The 15,994-nt window shown below is 42.0% G+C and overlaps 1 protein-coding gene across 1 annotated transcript; it reads left to right on the forward strand.

Annotated features, from left to right (window-relative positions):
- Positions 1-3,681: 3,681 nt before the first annotated feature.
- On the forward strand, positions 3,682-9,938 carry UPK3A (uroplakin 3A). The gene is made up of 6 exons (XM_073649337.1): positions 3,682-3,994; positions 5,119-5,259; positions 5,426-5,642; positions 5,747-5,826; positions 6,187-6,319; positions 8,892-9,938. Exons 1-6 carry the CDS (start codon positions 3,937-3,939, stop codon positions 9,022-9,024), a joined length of 762 nt encoding a protein of 253 aa, XP_073505438.1. The 5' UTR covers positions 3,682-3,936; the 3' UTR covers positions 9,025-9,938.
- The last annotated feature ends 6,056 nt before the right edge of the window (positions 9,939-15,994 follow it).

Raw genomic sequence — 15,994 nt, forward strand, 5'->3', positions numbered from 1 at the left:
ATCACTGTGGCTGAGCTCCAGAGATGCAGTAGGGAGGTGGGAGAAAGTTCCACAAAGTCAACTATCACTCCAGCCCTCCACCAGTCGGGCCTTTATGGCAGAGTGGCCCGACGGAAGCCTCTCCTCAGTGCAAGACATAAGAAAGCCCGCATAGAGTTTGCTCAAAAAGACATGAAGGACTCCCAGACTATAAGAAATAAGATTCTCTGGTCCGATGAGATGAAGATAGAACTTTTTGGTGATAATTCTAAGCGGTATGTGTGGGCAAAACCAGGCACTGCTCATCACCTGCCCAATACAATCCCAACAGTGAAACATGGTGGTGGCAGCATCATGCTATGGGGGTGTTTTTCAGCTGCAGGACAGGACGACTGGTTGCAATTGAAGGAAACATGAATGCGGCCAAGAACAGAGATATCCTGGATGAAAACCTCTTCCAGAGTGCTCTGGACTTCAGACTTGGCCGAAGGTCCACCTTCCAACAAGACAATGACCCTAAGCACACAGCTAAAATAACAAAGGAGTGGCTTCAGAACAACTCTGTGACCATTCTTGACTGGCCCAGCCAGAGCCCTGATCTAAACCCAATTGAGCATTTCTGGAGAGACCTGAAAATGGCTGTCCACCAACGTTCACCATCCAACCCGACGGAACTGGAGAGGATCTGCAAAGAAGAATGGCAGAGGATCCTGGTGTGTAAAACTTGTTGCATCATTCCCAAGAAGACTCATGGCTGAACTTGCTCAAAAGGGGGCTTCTACTCAATACTGAGCTAAGGGTCTGAATTCTTATGACCATTTGATATTTCAGTTTTTCTGTTATTTTTCAGTCAAGATGGGGTGCAGAGTGTACTTTAATGAGAAAAAAATGAACTTTTTAGAATTTACCAAATGGCTGCAATGAAACAGAGTGAAAAATTTAAAGGGGTCTGAATACTTTCCGTACCCACTGTAGTTCCTAGTGTCCCACTAGCCTAACACTTTGTGACCCAGGGGATGCAGGATATAGTTCTTGGTGTCCCACTAGCCCAATACTTTGTGACCCAGGGGTGCAGGATATTCATGGTGTCCCACTAGTCCAGACCAGTGTGATGCAGTGGGGCAGTATATAGTCCCTGGTGCTCCAAGAGTCAGTACTTTGTGATCCAATGGTGCACCACCATGACCCAGTGGTTTAGTGTCACTTTTAGTCGACCCTTTAGTGTCATATCATGCTTTCGTCATGCAATGTAAAACCCTTGGTGGTCCAGTGGAGATAACTAGTTCTCTGTGACACAGTTGTGCAGTATGTAGAGCCTGGTACCTCAGTACTCTGTGACCCATTGGTGAAGCACCAAGACAACGATGATCCAGTGGTTTAGTGTTTCTTCTCTAGTCATCCCTGTAACTTAATGTCTGTTCTCAAGAGTCCTGGTAACATAGTATAAAACCCCTGGTGGCCCAGTGGTGAAATATCCAGGTAACTGTGTCCCACTAGTTTAGCACTTAGTGCTCTGTGACCCAGTGGTGAAGCATCAAGACCCTGGTGACCCAATAGTTTAGTGTCACAGCTCTCACAAGCCCTGATAATGTAGTATAAAGCCCTGGTGGTCCAATCATGTAATGTCCAGTACTGGGTTATTATCCTTAAGGTCCAGGCCATGGTTAATTAAAAGTGCAATGTCTGTTACCTTGTGGGATCATAGAACCAAATCGAGTTCCTGGTACAGTGCCCAGTCCCTAATGATTTAGTGGTGCAGTTCCCAGTCCCTGGTGGTCTAGTGGTACAGTGCCCAGTCCCTGGTGGTCTAATGGTGCAGTACCCAGTCACTGGTGGTCTAGTGGTGCAGTGCCCAGTCCCTGGTGGTCTAGTGGTACAGTGCCAAGTGCCTGGTGGTCTAATGGTTCAGTGCCCAGTCCCTGGTGGTCTAGTGGTGCAGTGCCCAGTACCTGGTGGTCTAGTGGTGCAGTGCCCAGTCCCTGGAGGTCTAGTGATGCAGTGCCCAGTCCCTGGAGGTCTAGTGGTGCAGTGCCCAGTCCCTGGTGGTCTAGTGGTGCAGTGCCTAGTCCTTGGTGGTCTAGTGGTGCAGTTTCTAAGTCCCTGGTGACCCGGTGGTCTAAATCTTCTTTAGTTTACTAAGAGCCTAGTAATAAGTGACCTCAAAATGTAAACGTTTCGAACTGGAGAAAGAAAAGGCTCTCAAAACTACACTCAGGACCAGTTCCGTTATGTTAGGGAAAAAAAATATGAAAAACCATTTTTCGCAATTTTTTTTATGTTAGTTACTAACAGAAAAAAGTATATGGAAAAGTTTGGAGCTGTGTAAACTAAAGATGACACATTTTTCGAACAATGTGGAAAAACTGGATCTTTTACAACAACCAGAGGAAAGGACCCGACACGTCAGGACTAACCACATTCCACCGGGCCACCTGAAACTTCACAGGACAAAACAAGAGGGGAGGATCATTTGTATGATAAAGGTCCTCATCAAATAAACAAGATTCACCTTACATGTCACCCAAAACTCAGGCTCTAAAAGACGTGGGAGGGTAGGCGAGTGACCGATACATGTCTAAGAATAGGGTGAGTAGTGCCGCCATATGGTGCTCTGTTTAGTGCCGTATATGGAAGATATAGGAAATATGGGCAAAATTATGGGAAAACCGTGAATGAACATGTAGTGCACTATTAATAACGCATGTGTATGCTCACTAGGGGCGATCACGGTAGAGCACAGCACAACATCATATACATTAGAGGACGGTGGTATTGCGGGAAAAATAATTACATTTGTGTGCGGTTTTATACAAAATCGAAATTTACTTTATTTTTTTACAAGTTTCCACCCCTAAACTGCAGATGAAAATGCTACATTTCATATCGTTGCCAGTGACGCGTTTCGAGCTCTGATCAAAAAATGCAAAGTTGTCAAAAAAAATGCCGCAATTCGTTAAAAAAAAAAAAAAGTGTGTTTTTTATGCAATTTATTGCAAAAAATTTTTTTACGGAAATAAACCCTTAAAGGAACAGGCTCTTATTTTAAAGGGAAGTTTTTAGCCATACAATAAAAATAAAATAAAAAAATGGTTCAAAACGAGGTCGTAATCTGCACCAAAAAAACGTAAAAAGTGCAAAATTAAAGCATTCAGGATTTTGACTTTTCTTCATCAACAAATTTAGAGACTCTAACAGGAGATAAAAATGGCACCGTTTTTTTTTTTTTTTCTTTTACGACGTTTACGCCAATGAAAAAGATCAGAATAAAGCCGTGTGCACACTGAGTTTTTTTGGAGGAGCTTTTTATTTATTTTATTTTTTTAAAAAAGCCTTAAAAAAAAAGCGCTTAAAAAGTTTTTGCAGTTTAGATGTTGTTTTTTTTTTCCACTTCAGGCATTGAAAGATGTCCGATCAGATAAAAAAAAATATGAGCGTCACTTGTTAGAAGCCGATCCTGAAAAATCCTATAAATTCGGCAATGTCCGAACAAAAGGCAACCAAAAAAAAGCTTAGGGAAAAAAAAAGTTTAAGGAAAAAAAAACCCCCCCCCAAAAAAAAGAACTTTTTTTAAGTCGTTTCTAGTAGAAAAAAAATCGTACAGCAAGGGCTGTCAGAAAGGAAAAAGTGGAGAAACTTTTTATTTTTCTGCAAGTTTGAGAAAAACTTTTGAAAACTCTCATTAAAAAAAAATGGTCCGTTTGTTTTCATATGTGGAAAAATCAGACGTGTGATTGAGGCCCAACACAATGACTGCACCTATCTCAGGATACCCAGATTTTAATATGTCCCACCTATACCTTTTTTTTTTTTTAGGTGGTCTGTGATTGGCTGGAGATGATGGGCGGAGCTGGCAGCAGCAGGTGGGTCAGTGCTCACCTGCAGGTGGTTTCCAGTGCTGTGGAGTTAGGACTTCAGCTACTGGTCTGGACACAGGTCTCCTGTGACTGCTCATGAGTTATGGGGGTCTGGAGGTGTTTGCTTGTCTTTGGGGTTGCCCTGTTGCAGAATGATTTGGGTAAGTGACTTTTATGGATTTCTTAGGGACTTCTTTTCCAGTGCTCAGTCTGCATTATATATATATACAGATGTAGCAGAGCGCTCAGCTTTAGTAAAGTGTGAATGGAATGTTGGAGTTCTTGGAATCGCTCTGGAACCTTTTTTCCTATGGAAGGAAACTTTTGGGGATCTGGCTCCAGCTTTATACGACACAATCGTCTCTGCTACAGTTGTGCATGCATCCATGTACATGGATGATCATCAGGCAGGCTGCTAAGGTTGGTGCTATGCATCAACATTAATACTGGGGCTACTGGGCAACTTTGGCCTCGGCTGGATACCGCACGGAGCAAGTGAATGGGGTCGTGGGATACTCGAAAAACGAGTGGTAGAAAAATTTTTGCAACTAGTTTGTTACTAGGCTCCTTGCAGGTCAATGTAGCAGCGGCTTAGAGCAACTTGGATCTTGTAGCCCCCTTCCCCCAGCTATGATCAAGCTGCCGGTCGCAAGTAACAATCTAAATGTAGTTGAGCAGAAATCCTGTGGGTCGTATCATCTTGTGGCTGAAATTTTTTTTTTTTTAAAAAGGGCTGGAATATCTGCACCCCATCTGGAGTGCAGGTACCTGAATCTATGCCATAGGCTGAAATTTAGGAGACGTGAGGGTCCCAAAAAGCGAGGATTTTGAAAATACTGAGAAATAAAAGTATGAAATTGAATTTTAAAACTTACTTGCTATTTTTCAAAAAAAAAAGTGTCCTTGATCCCACGTGGAGGTTTTATGTGCTGATCAGCGGAATAAGGTTGAGCTACAATACCAGATACAACCTGTGGACAGGGGTGGTGGTGTTTTTGGAAGAATAGTGCCATGCTTTCCTAATTCTGGACAAGACTTTAATTTATTTTGTGTTCCATCTATTCTCTAATGGAAACTGCTTAGAGAGGAGATGCAGACATAAAATAAGGAAGGAAGAAAAAAAAAAAAGTCCAATCTGAGGTTTTGTAAGAAATGATCCTGTAGGACCAACGTATTTTAATTGTAGAATTCTTTAATACATTTCTCATAGTGTTGACTGGAATCTGAAATGAGTCAGGAAAATTAAAAAAATGGGCAAATTATTTATGATCGTTCTTATTTCTAGCACAAGCCGTGGCGCCTTTATTGTGCCGCTCCAGTGTCTGCAACATCAATCCAACCCAGAATACCGTCACCTTAGAGAGACCCTACTGCTTCTATACAAAGACCACGCCGGTCAAAGTCGCCTTATACGTAGTGAAGAACTGTAAGTCCAAGGACAAAACTGCTTTATATTCTGTGTATAGAAATGTCCGTATCCAGGAAGCCAATGAGACTATGTATACTGCCCGCTATGTACAAGAATAGAACTGCTATAATACTGCCCGCTATGTACAAGAATATATGAAGTATGTTGCGTTTGTCTCTTTAAGCTGCTGTAAGCCAGCAATTGGCGTTGAACAGTACCCACTACAAAACGGATGTTGGAAGTACAGGACCGTATGTGGCCGACATGATTGCAAATCCCGACTGCGCTGAGAGCCCTACCATCACCGATGTAAATAAATATGTCTACCGTGTGGGAAGTAATGTGGACTGCTTCAACAGCGCGTATTGCAATGGACCTCTGGCCAACAATACTGCTTACAGGTATTCACTTATTCATTTAAGTAAATGGAGCTGAGTTACAGTACCAGACACAACCTACTTACAAGGGTGGCGCTGTTACAGACGTTGTGTTTTGTTTTTTTCAGGTTTAAGTATGCATTTTACGATGCAAATAATGTATTGTTGCTGGAGTCAGACTGGTCCGCTCCAATCACCACTAAGCAAGGTAAGGATGCAGATCACTATGGTCGATCATTGCCCCATGTAATAAAAAAAAAAAAAAAAAAAAAAAAACCTTTAGTCTCCCTTTGACTCCATTCAACTCTTTCCAGTTGGCCATTGTCTATAACCTTCTGTGATCTCCTCTAATCAGAGCTATTTCCTTACACTGCCTCCGCAGGACAAGCGAGGTATTACACACTTCACATGGAAATCCACTAAGTTGTACATAAACATGCTAGGACCTTCAGATTGAGGGACTTGTTTTTAATCATCAAGGAAAGCTGCTACAAACGAGGGGATCCTTTTCCGTAACCCATAAGTCATTAAATTGAATTTGTTGACCTCATTTTTAACTTTCTTTTAGGAGTATCTTCAACCAACATAGACACCTGGCCTGGTAGAAGAAGCGGTGGGATGATTGTCATCACCTCCATTCTTAGCGTGTTGACCTTTTTCGTCTTGGCAGGTCTGGTGGCTGCGATAATTACAAATCTGATGTGAGTACATGGCTGGTTTAGAAATCATCATGGGCTGTCAATTTATGAAAATGACTAGCCCAAGGGGAAGAATGGGGTGGTGGATTCTTGTACAATTTCCATAACTAGCTGAATTGGCGCATTGTCTAGTGTCCATCCCCGGAAGTGTTGGATAGAAAGGTCAAAGGAGATGCTCCTTAAGCTGAAGGCCATCATGTTTATGGCTAACTTTACACAATTTTATTCTTAGTCTCAGCTTTAATCTAATTGCCCAGTAGTCTTCAAGACGTACTTGTCTAACATCTACTACGGCCACAGTATGTAATCAGATTTTTGTAGAAGGTTCACGTGGAGAACCAACTAAGGAGACCTCAAGATCTGAGCTCAGTTCAGTGACCCAATTCTGTGGTGTACAAATCTAGGAGGTTGTCATACAGCATGTGTCAGTAGATACTAGGAACAGCTGATTAATAAGGCTAAAGTAGTCTGTGTAGACCAACACCTTCTTGTACTCCACAGATTTTGGTCACTGAAGCAAGCTTGGACTTTGTCTTAGTTGGTTCCCCACCTAATCGTCTTTCTACAGAAATCTGATTACTGCAGCCACAGTATGTAATCACATTTGTGTGGGAAAAAATTTAGTTGGAGAACTAACTTTCGGTGACCTAAATCTGTGCGGTACAAGTATAGGAGGTTGTCATGCCGCAGGAGTCAGCATACACATGGGCTACTTTGTCCTTTCGTAATCAGATTTTTGTAGTATATACTGGCACGTGCTGTATGACAAACTCCTCGCTTTGTATTGCACAGATTTAGGTCACTGAAGCAACCTATAATTTTTGAGGTCTGCTTTGTTGGTTCTCCACCTAAACTTCTTTCCACAAAAATCTGATTACTATGTCCACAATACGTAGATGTTATTGAAGGCTACTTGGTTAACGTCTACATACAGTGGACATAGTAGTCAGATCTGTGGAGAACCAACTAAGCAGACCTCAAAATCATAAGTTGCTTCAGTGACCCAACTCTGTGTGGTACAAATATAGGAAGTTGTCATACAGCATGTGTCAGTATATACTACAAAAATCCGATTACGAAGACCAAAAAAGTCTGTGTATACTGACATGCTGTATGACAACCTCCTATACTTCTACCCCACATATTAAGGTTATGGAAGCAACCGATGATTTTTAAGGTCTCCTTAGTTGGTTCTCCACCTAAACTTCTTTCTACAAAAATCTAATTACTACATCCACCATATGTAGATGTTAACCAAGTAGCCTTCAATATCGTCTCCATATGGTGGATGTAGATTTTTTTTTTTTTTTTTGTAGAAAGTTTTTAGGTGGAGAACCAACTTGGCAGACCTCAAAATGAAAGCTCAGTTCAGTGACCCAAATCTGTATGGTACAAATCTAGGAGGCTATCAGAGCAAGTGTCAGTATACACTACAAAAATCTGATTACAGAGGCCAAAGTAGCCTATGTGTATGCCGACACCTGCTGCATAACAACCTCCTCTTTTTGTCTCGCAAAGATTTAGGTCACTGAAGGAAGGTCTGCTTAGTTGGTTCTCTAAGTTTCTTTCTACAAAAATCTGATTACTAAGACCATATAAAAAAATATGTAAATCTTTATTAAAACCTCTTAAATGCAAAATATTAATCACAATTTACAAAGAACAAATCACTTGTAATGCATGATAAACCAAAGTACTGGCAACTGAGTCTAGTACTCACCCAGTCAATAGTGAAAAAGTACTCAAGGAGTTGTCAATCCAAAGAGACCCCTGACGCGCGTTTTGCTGGTTTATCTGTACTGCTTCATCATGGGGGAGTGGCACTCCTTCTGGTCTCACTGGTATGTTGTGACTTTCCCTACTGTTTCCACAGTGGGGGTTTTTGGCATATCTTTTCTATCTCCTGGGAAACGCCACTGTGCATTGTCTCTAACTACCTACATATGGTAATAACTTTTTTTTTCAATATACCCTCCAGTGTGGTTCTGTCATTGAAGTCTCTCTTTTTTTTGTTACTTTGATTTTACTTATTTTTTTAAATGAGACTTTATTCTTATAAAACCTGAGTACCTCTTTTGCACCTGAGCACTTTTTTCACTATTGACTTGGGGAGTCAGTACTTTTATCATACATTCTTAACAGTCGTTTCTTGTTTGTAAATTGTTAAACCTTTTTTAATATTTTGTATTAAAGATTTACATACTTTAAAAATATTAAACTCCAAAATTTCATATATTCTTGTGGACCGATTTCAAGGTTGGATCATATGAGGTATGTACCTCTCGTTTATTCTCTTACTATGCAGGCGTTATACTTCTTCTTTTTTTTTTTTTTTTTTTTCTTTTATGGGTTTTTGTTTCATATTAGTTGTCCTTCTTGTTCCCTTGTTCAGAAACTTACTCTACTGACATGTGCTGCATGACAACTTCCTATAAATGGCGGTCATGATAATAAAAACTACAAATTTGGGTTGTCTCCTGTGTTACTAATCAGATTTTTCTTTAAAAATGGAGACGGAACCATTAGCAATAACATTCTATGTTGCTCATTAAGTAACTCTTCCTTCTCCAAACAGGTCTCCGACAAAAGAACTGGAACCTACAAGACACGAAGGCCGGATCGGTCATGCTGTGCCGCAGAATCTGGAAGGAGGAGTCACTGACGCCGAGGGCGCTGACCGCTACACTACCACCAACCTGCAATCCTGAAGAAGCTCTGCAAAAATCCAACGCAAATAACTGAGCGGTGTTTTATGAAGTCATGAATTAAATGCAGACTGCCGGATTTCCAAGTTGGGGGGGGGTGAAGGAGCACTGATTATTGGGGTTTCGTCGTATCCAGTGAATGATGTGGCTCTTGTAATGTTCTACTGAACCCTTAAAGGGGTTGTCTGAGATTTTACTATTCATGACCTATGCGTATCAATGGGTAGGGGTCCGACTCCACTGCAGGGATTGTGACAATCAGTTGAGCACTACAGCCTCTTCATTACTTACACTACTCCATACATCTCATAGTGGCGGGGCTGGGTACTGCAACATTGTCCAATTTAAGTGAGGTGAAAACAATTGGGCTGGGGTCTGACAGCGACTCTGTTAATGGACAGATGTACTTTGACCCCCACAAATCTATCCTAAGGATAGGTCATCAATATGAAAATCTTGGAAAACCACTTTTTAAAAGGGGAGAACCATGGCTGCTTCTTCCCGAAACCATGCATAAATGTGCCCTTGGGTTCCTGGTATTTGAGCTATGACTTTGAGCTGCAGTACCACAAACTACCTGTAGGCATGTGTGGCGCTATTTGTGGGAATTTATTTATTTTTTTTTGGTAATGCAAGTCTCATCAAAAGTGCCAATGTTTTCAGTACAGATTCCATCTCCCTACTAGCCTCGTAGGATCACATTTTCACGATAATATCCGAGTGGTATGGTATAGATTCAGGTACTGGAGGTAACACTCGGTCTGTAAAGAGTTTTTCACGAGATGGGTTATCTGCCATGGCTGCCCCTTTCTTTATACCACGCCCAACTAATCAAGAAATGAGATCCTTGACTTATTGTACTTGTCCACTGCCCCATGTGTTACATTTCCAACTTTACGACTTCTTTAAAGTTTCACTGTATCAGAGGCTTCTGTGGCCGAAGTTGTTTTTAAGGAAATTGTTGAATTTGTAACTTTCTTTTTTTGGGGGGGGGATTTTCTAAATTAAAAATGTTTTGTGTAAGTTACCAGTCTTGCATGTATCTAATGTATAAAAAGCAGTGTCAGGCCTTGCCATCCTTCATTTTTTTAGTGACCCTTTGAAAACCAAAAACAAAGACATTGGGAGTATACAAATTCTTCTATGCAGATCTGTGTCCATGGTAACAGACTACAAACAAACCCTGTGTAGTCAGTCAAGCTTTTTTTTTTTTTTTTTTTTTTTTCTCTCCTTTTGGGGGTGAGGGGGGGGATTGGCACCGGGTGCCTGTGACAGCGACATTTACGCTTAGCTGTCACTTTTATTCCATCAATTAATAGTACACATGAGAATAAGAAACAGAAGATGTATTACAATCAGAGAAATCTGCCTCTTTCTCCTCCTGGACTGATCGTTCACGGATAAAATCTACATTTGGTGAAGAGATTTGCACATTACTTGGATGAAAACGGCAGTTGGTGCTTTTAAAATTCTATGAAAGGAGGAGCTGGAGGCGGGCATGGACACTCTTGGGAGGAGCTGGAGGCGGGCACGGACACTCTTGGGAGGAGCTGGAGGCGGGGACGGACACTCTTGGGAGGAGCTGGAGGCGGGCATTCTACTGCAAGTTCTATAGGAAATGACAGTTGGTGCTCAAAGTTCTATCTCGCTGATGGGAAAATCTATCTTCGCTGAACCCAGATTTCTATTTGTGAAATTAGGAGAAGAAGCAGATTTCTCTGATATTACAAAATTTATTTTCATATGTACAACTTATTTTTTTCTTAATATAACCACTATGGTTACTTTAAGTAGTTGGATCCCAAATAGTGATAAAATGGACAACTTGCCATGTAAAAACATTAGTCCTCCATATACAGTGCAGGCCAAAAGTATTGGCACCCCTGCAATTCTGTCAGATAATACTCAGTTTCTTCCTGAAAATGATTGCAATCACAAATTCTTTGGTATTATTATCTTCATTTAATTTGTCTTCAATGAAAAAACACAGAATTGTCCTAAAGCCAAATTGGATACAATTCCACACCAAACCTAAAAAAGGGGGTGGACAAAAGTATTGGCACTGTTTGAAAAATCATGTGATGCTTCTCTAATTGGTGTAATTAACAGCACCTGTAACTTACCTGTGGCACCTAACAGGTGTTGGCAATAACTAAATCACACTTGCAGCCAGTTAACATGGATTAAAGTTGACTCAACCTCTGTCCTGTGTCCTTGTGTGTACCACATTGAGCATGGAGAAAAGAAAGAAGACCAAAGAACTGTCTGAGGACTTGAGAAACCAAATTGTGAGGAAGCATGAGCAATCTCAAGGCTACAAGTCCATCTCCAAAGACCTGAATGTTCCTGTGTCTTCCGTGCGCAGTGTCATCAAGAAGTTTAAAGCCCATGGCACTGTGGCTAACCTCCCTAGATGTGGATGGAAAAGAAAAATTGACGAGAGATTTCAACGCAAGATTGTGCAGATGGTGGATAAAGAACCTCGACTAACATCCAAACAAGTTCAAGCTGCCCTGCAGTCCGAGGGTACAACAGTGTCAACCCGTACTATCCGTCGGCGTCTGAATGAAAAGGGACTGTATGGTAGGATACCCAGGAAGACCCCACTTCTTACCCCGAGACATAAAAAAGCCAGGCTGGAGTTTGCCAAAACTTACCTGAGAAAGCCTAAAACGTTTTGGAAGAATGTTCTCTGGTCAGATGAGACAAAAGTAGAGCTTTTTGGGAAAAAGCATCAACATTGAGTGTACAGGAAAAAAAAGAGGCATTCAAAGAAAAGAACACGGTCCCTACAGTCAAACATGGTGGAGGTTCCCTGATGTTTTGGGGTTGCTTTGCTGCCTCTGGCACTGGACTGCTTGACCGTGTGCATGGCATTATGAAGTCTGAAGACTACCAACACATTTTGCAGCATAATGTAGGGCCCAGTGTGAGAAAGCTGGGTCCCCCTCAGAGGTCATGGGTCTTCCAGCAGGACAATGACCCAAAACACACTTCCAAAAGCACTATAAAATGGTTTGAGAGAAAGCACTGGAGACTTCTAAGGTGGCCAGCAATGAGTCCAGACCTGAATCCCATAGAATACCTGTGGAGAGATCTCAAAATGGCAGTTTGGAGAAGGCACCCTTCAAATATCAGGGACCTGGAGCAGTTTGCCAAAGAAGAATGGTCTACAATTCCAGCAGAGCATTGTAAGAAACTCATTGATGGTTACCCAAAGCGGTTGTTCGCAGTTATTTTGGCTAAAGGTTGTGCAACCAAGTATTAGGCTGAGGGTGCCAATACTTTTGTCTGGCCCATTTTTGGAGTTTTGTGTGAAATGATCAATGATTTGCTTTTTGCTTCATTCTCTTTTGTGTTTTTTCCTTGCAAGCAAATTAAATGAAGAGAATAATACCAAAGAATTTATGATTGCAATCATTTTCAGGAAGAAACTGAGTATTATCTGAGAGAATTGCAGGGGTGCCAATACTTTTGGCCACCACTGTAGTTCTATCGATTTGGGGGGAGGGAAAGAAAAATAAATAAATAAAAATAATCATGGCTCTTGGACAAAAGCGGAATAAACTAAAACACAAGCGCAAAAAAAAAAAAAAAAAAAAAAAAGTTCCTGTTTTGATGCTTCTATATGATTCCCACTGGTCTCTACCACTGAAGCGGATCTCTTGATCACCTAGTGATAGGAAATGCCCACTCAGCCAATGTACAAGGCACTGAGTTTCTGAACAGGAGCGTCAGGGAATTGATGAGGGCGAGTATCGCTTTTCTTAACTTTTTAGAATCTGAGCCCATTTGAAGAAGGGGAAGGGGGGGGGACCCTTTCATGTTTTGGTACAGCCTCTTACATCTAGCAATGTAGCCATCAAGCTCAAAAAAAAAAAAAAAAAAAATTATTGCAGCCTCTCCCATAGAGCTCTGTACGTGTTACCGACCCTTTCCCATGGTGGATATATCATAGAATGTTAGAGTTGGAAGGGACCTCCAGGGTCATCGTGTCCATCCCCCAGCTCAAAGCAGGATTCACTAAACCATCTCAGACAGATGTCTGTCCAGCCTCTGTGTGAAGACTTCCATTGAAGGAGAACTCGTCACCTCTCGTGGCCGCCTGTTCCACTCATTGATCACCCGCACTGTCAAAAAGTTTTTTTTCTAATATCTAATCTGTATCTTCTCCCTTTCAGTTTCATCCCATTGCTTTCCGTGTGCAAATGAGAATAAGGCTGTGTGCCCATGATGCGTTTTTTAAGCGTTTCCACAGCGGCAAAAACGCTGCAGAAATGCTTAAACGCATGGTAGAAGGCCTGCCACGTTCCCCAATGATATCCGCATGTGCACATGCGGAAATTTCCACTGCGGATTATCATTGCGGAGAAATCCGCAGCACTACCAATTATTTTGCGGAAGCGCTGCTTTTTTGCCGCCATTGACTTGCATTGGAACGCATCTGTACATGCGGATTCCATGTGTTTCAATGTGCGGATGGTACCCGGGTCTGGAGGACAGGAGACTCTCCTCCAGACCCGGGTACCATAGAACCTGTAAAAAATAAATAAATAAAATAAAAAATAAATATTATACTTACAGTACAGACCAAAAGTTTGGACACACCTTCTCATTTAAATATTTTTCTGTATTTTCATGACTTTGAAAATTGTACATTCACACTGAAGGCATCAAAACTATGAATTAACACATGTAGAATTATATACTTAGCAAAAAAGTGTGAAACAACTGAAAATATGTCTTATATTCTAGGTTCTTCAAAGTAGCCACCTTTTGCTTTGATGACTGCTTTGCACACTCTTGGCATTCTCTTGATGAGCTTCAAGAGGTAGTCACCGGAAATGGTTTTCACTTCACAGGTGTGCCCTGTCAGGTTTAATAAGTGGGATTTCTTGCCTTATAAATGGGGTTGGGACCATCAGTTGTGTTGTGCAGAAGTCTGGTGGATACACAGCTGATAGTCCTACTGAATAGACTGTTAGAATTTGTATTATGGCAAGAAAAAGGCAGCTAAGTAAAGAAAAACGAGTGGCCATCATTACTTTAAGAAATTAAGGTCAGTCAGAAAAATTGGGCAAACTTTGAAAGTGTCCCCAAGTGCAGTTGCAAAAACCATCAAGCGCTACAAAGAAACTGGCTCACATGAGGACCACCCCAGGAAAGGAAGACCAAGAGTCAGCTCTGCTTCTGAGGATAAGTTTATCCGAATCACCAGCCTCAGAACTCGCAGGTTAACAGCAGCTCAGATTAGAGACCAGGTCAATGCCACACAGAGTTATAGCAGCAGACACATCTCTACAACAACTGTTAAGAGGAGACTTTGTGCAGCAGGCCTTCATGGTAAAATAGCTGCTAGGAAACCACTGCTAAGGACAGGCAACAAGCAGAAGAGACTTGTTTGGGCTAAAGAACACAAGAAATGGACATTAGACCAGTGGAAATCTGTGCTTTGGTCTGATGAGTCCAAATTTGAGATCTTTGGTTCCCACCACCGTGTCTTTGTGCAACGCAGAAAAGGTGAACGGATGGACTCTACATGCCTGGTTCCCACCGTGAAGCATGGAGGAGGAGGTGTGATGGTGTGGGGGTGCTTTGCTGGTGACACTGTTGGGGATTTATTCAAAATTGAAGGCATACTGAACCAGCATGGCTACCACAGCATCTTGCAGCGGCATGCTATTCCATCCGGTTTGCGTTTTGTTGGACCATCATTTATTTTTCAACAGGACAATGACCCCAAACACACCTCCAGGCTGTGTAAGGGCTATTTGACCAAGAACGAGAGTGATGGGGTGCTCTGCCAGATGACCTGGCCTCCACAGTCACCAGACCTGAACCCAATCGAGATGGTTTGGGGTGAGCTGGACCGCAGAGTGAAGGCAAAAGGGCCAACAAGTGCTAAGCATCTCTGGGAACTCCTTCAAGATTGTTGGAAGACCATTTCCGGTGACTACCTCTTGAAGCTCATCAAGAGAATGCCAAGAGTGTGCAAAGCAGTCATCAAAGCAAAAGGTTGCTACTTTGAAGAACCTAGAATATAAGACATATTTTCAGTTGTTTCACACTTTTTTTGTTAAGTATATAATTCCACATGTGTTAATTCATAGTTTTGATGCCTTCAGTGTGAATGTACAATTTTCAAAGTCATGAAAATACAGAAAAATCTTTAAATGAGAAGGTGTGTCCAAACTTTTGGTCTGTACTGTACCTTCTGATGGCCCCCGCTGCGCTTGTCCTCACTTGCCGGCAGCTCGTGGTGGACTGAAGGACCTGCGCTGACGTCATTTAGTCATGTGACGGCAGGTCCTTCAGTGTACCGCGAGCTGCCGGCAAGCCAGGACGGAGCGAATAAAGACTCCGGGGGCCATCAGAAGGTAAGTATAGATTTATTTTTTACCGTTCTTTACGGTCACACTATATAAATCCATGCCGTTTGCATGGATTTATATAGTGTGACCAAGTTGTCAAGCACTTTCTAAGTGATGCTAAAATCGCCTGGAAAGCGCTTGTCAACCCAAATGCGGAAATGCAAGTGAAGAACGCTTCACATCCGCATGTCCCTGGCAGGAAAAACACATGTACAATCCGCATGTACAATCCGCATGCGGTTTTTCTGCCAGGGAGATGCAGAAATGCTCAGGAAAAATTCCGGAGCATTTCTGCATCGTGGGCACATAGCCTAAGGATGATCACTCTACACTGTGACAGCTAGTGATAAGCGAGTATGTTCTGTTAACCCTTTCGGCGAGTATGCTCGGGCCGAGCACCGAGTAGTTACAGCTGCTTGGTGATGTGTTTGAATTGCTCCCGTGTGCATGATTTGTGACTGTTTGACAGCTTTATTACATGGGAGGAATGTCTATTTCTTACACATTCCTCACATGTATTAAAGTTGTCAAACAGTCGCAAATCATGCACACAGGAGCGATTCAAACACATCACCAAGCAGCTGTAACTACTCCGCTGCTCG

This window comes from Phyllobates terribilis, unplaced genomic scaffold (assembly GCF_046119375.1).
Source record: "Phyllobates terribilis strain yellow unplaced genomic scaffold, ASM4611937v1 Scaffold_10__3_contigs__length_209671492, whole genome shotgun sequence".
NCBI classification, from domain to species: Eukaryota; Metazoa; Chordata; class Amphibia; order Anura; family Dendrobatidae; genus Phyllobates; species Phyllobates terribilis.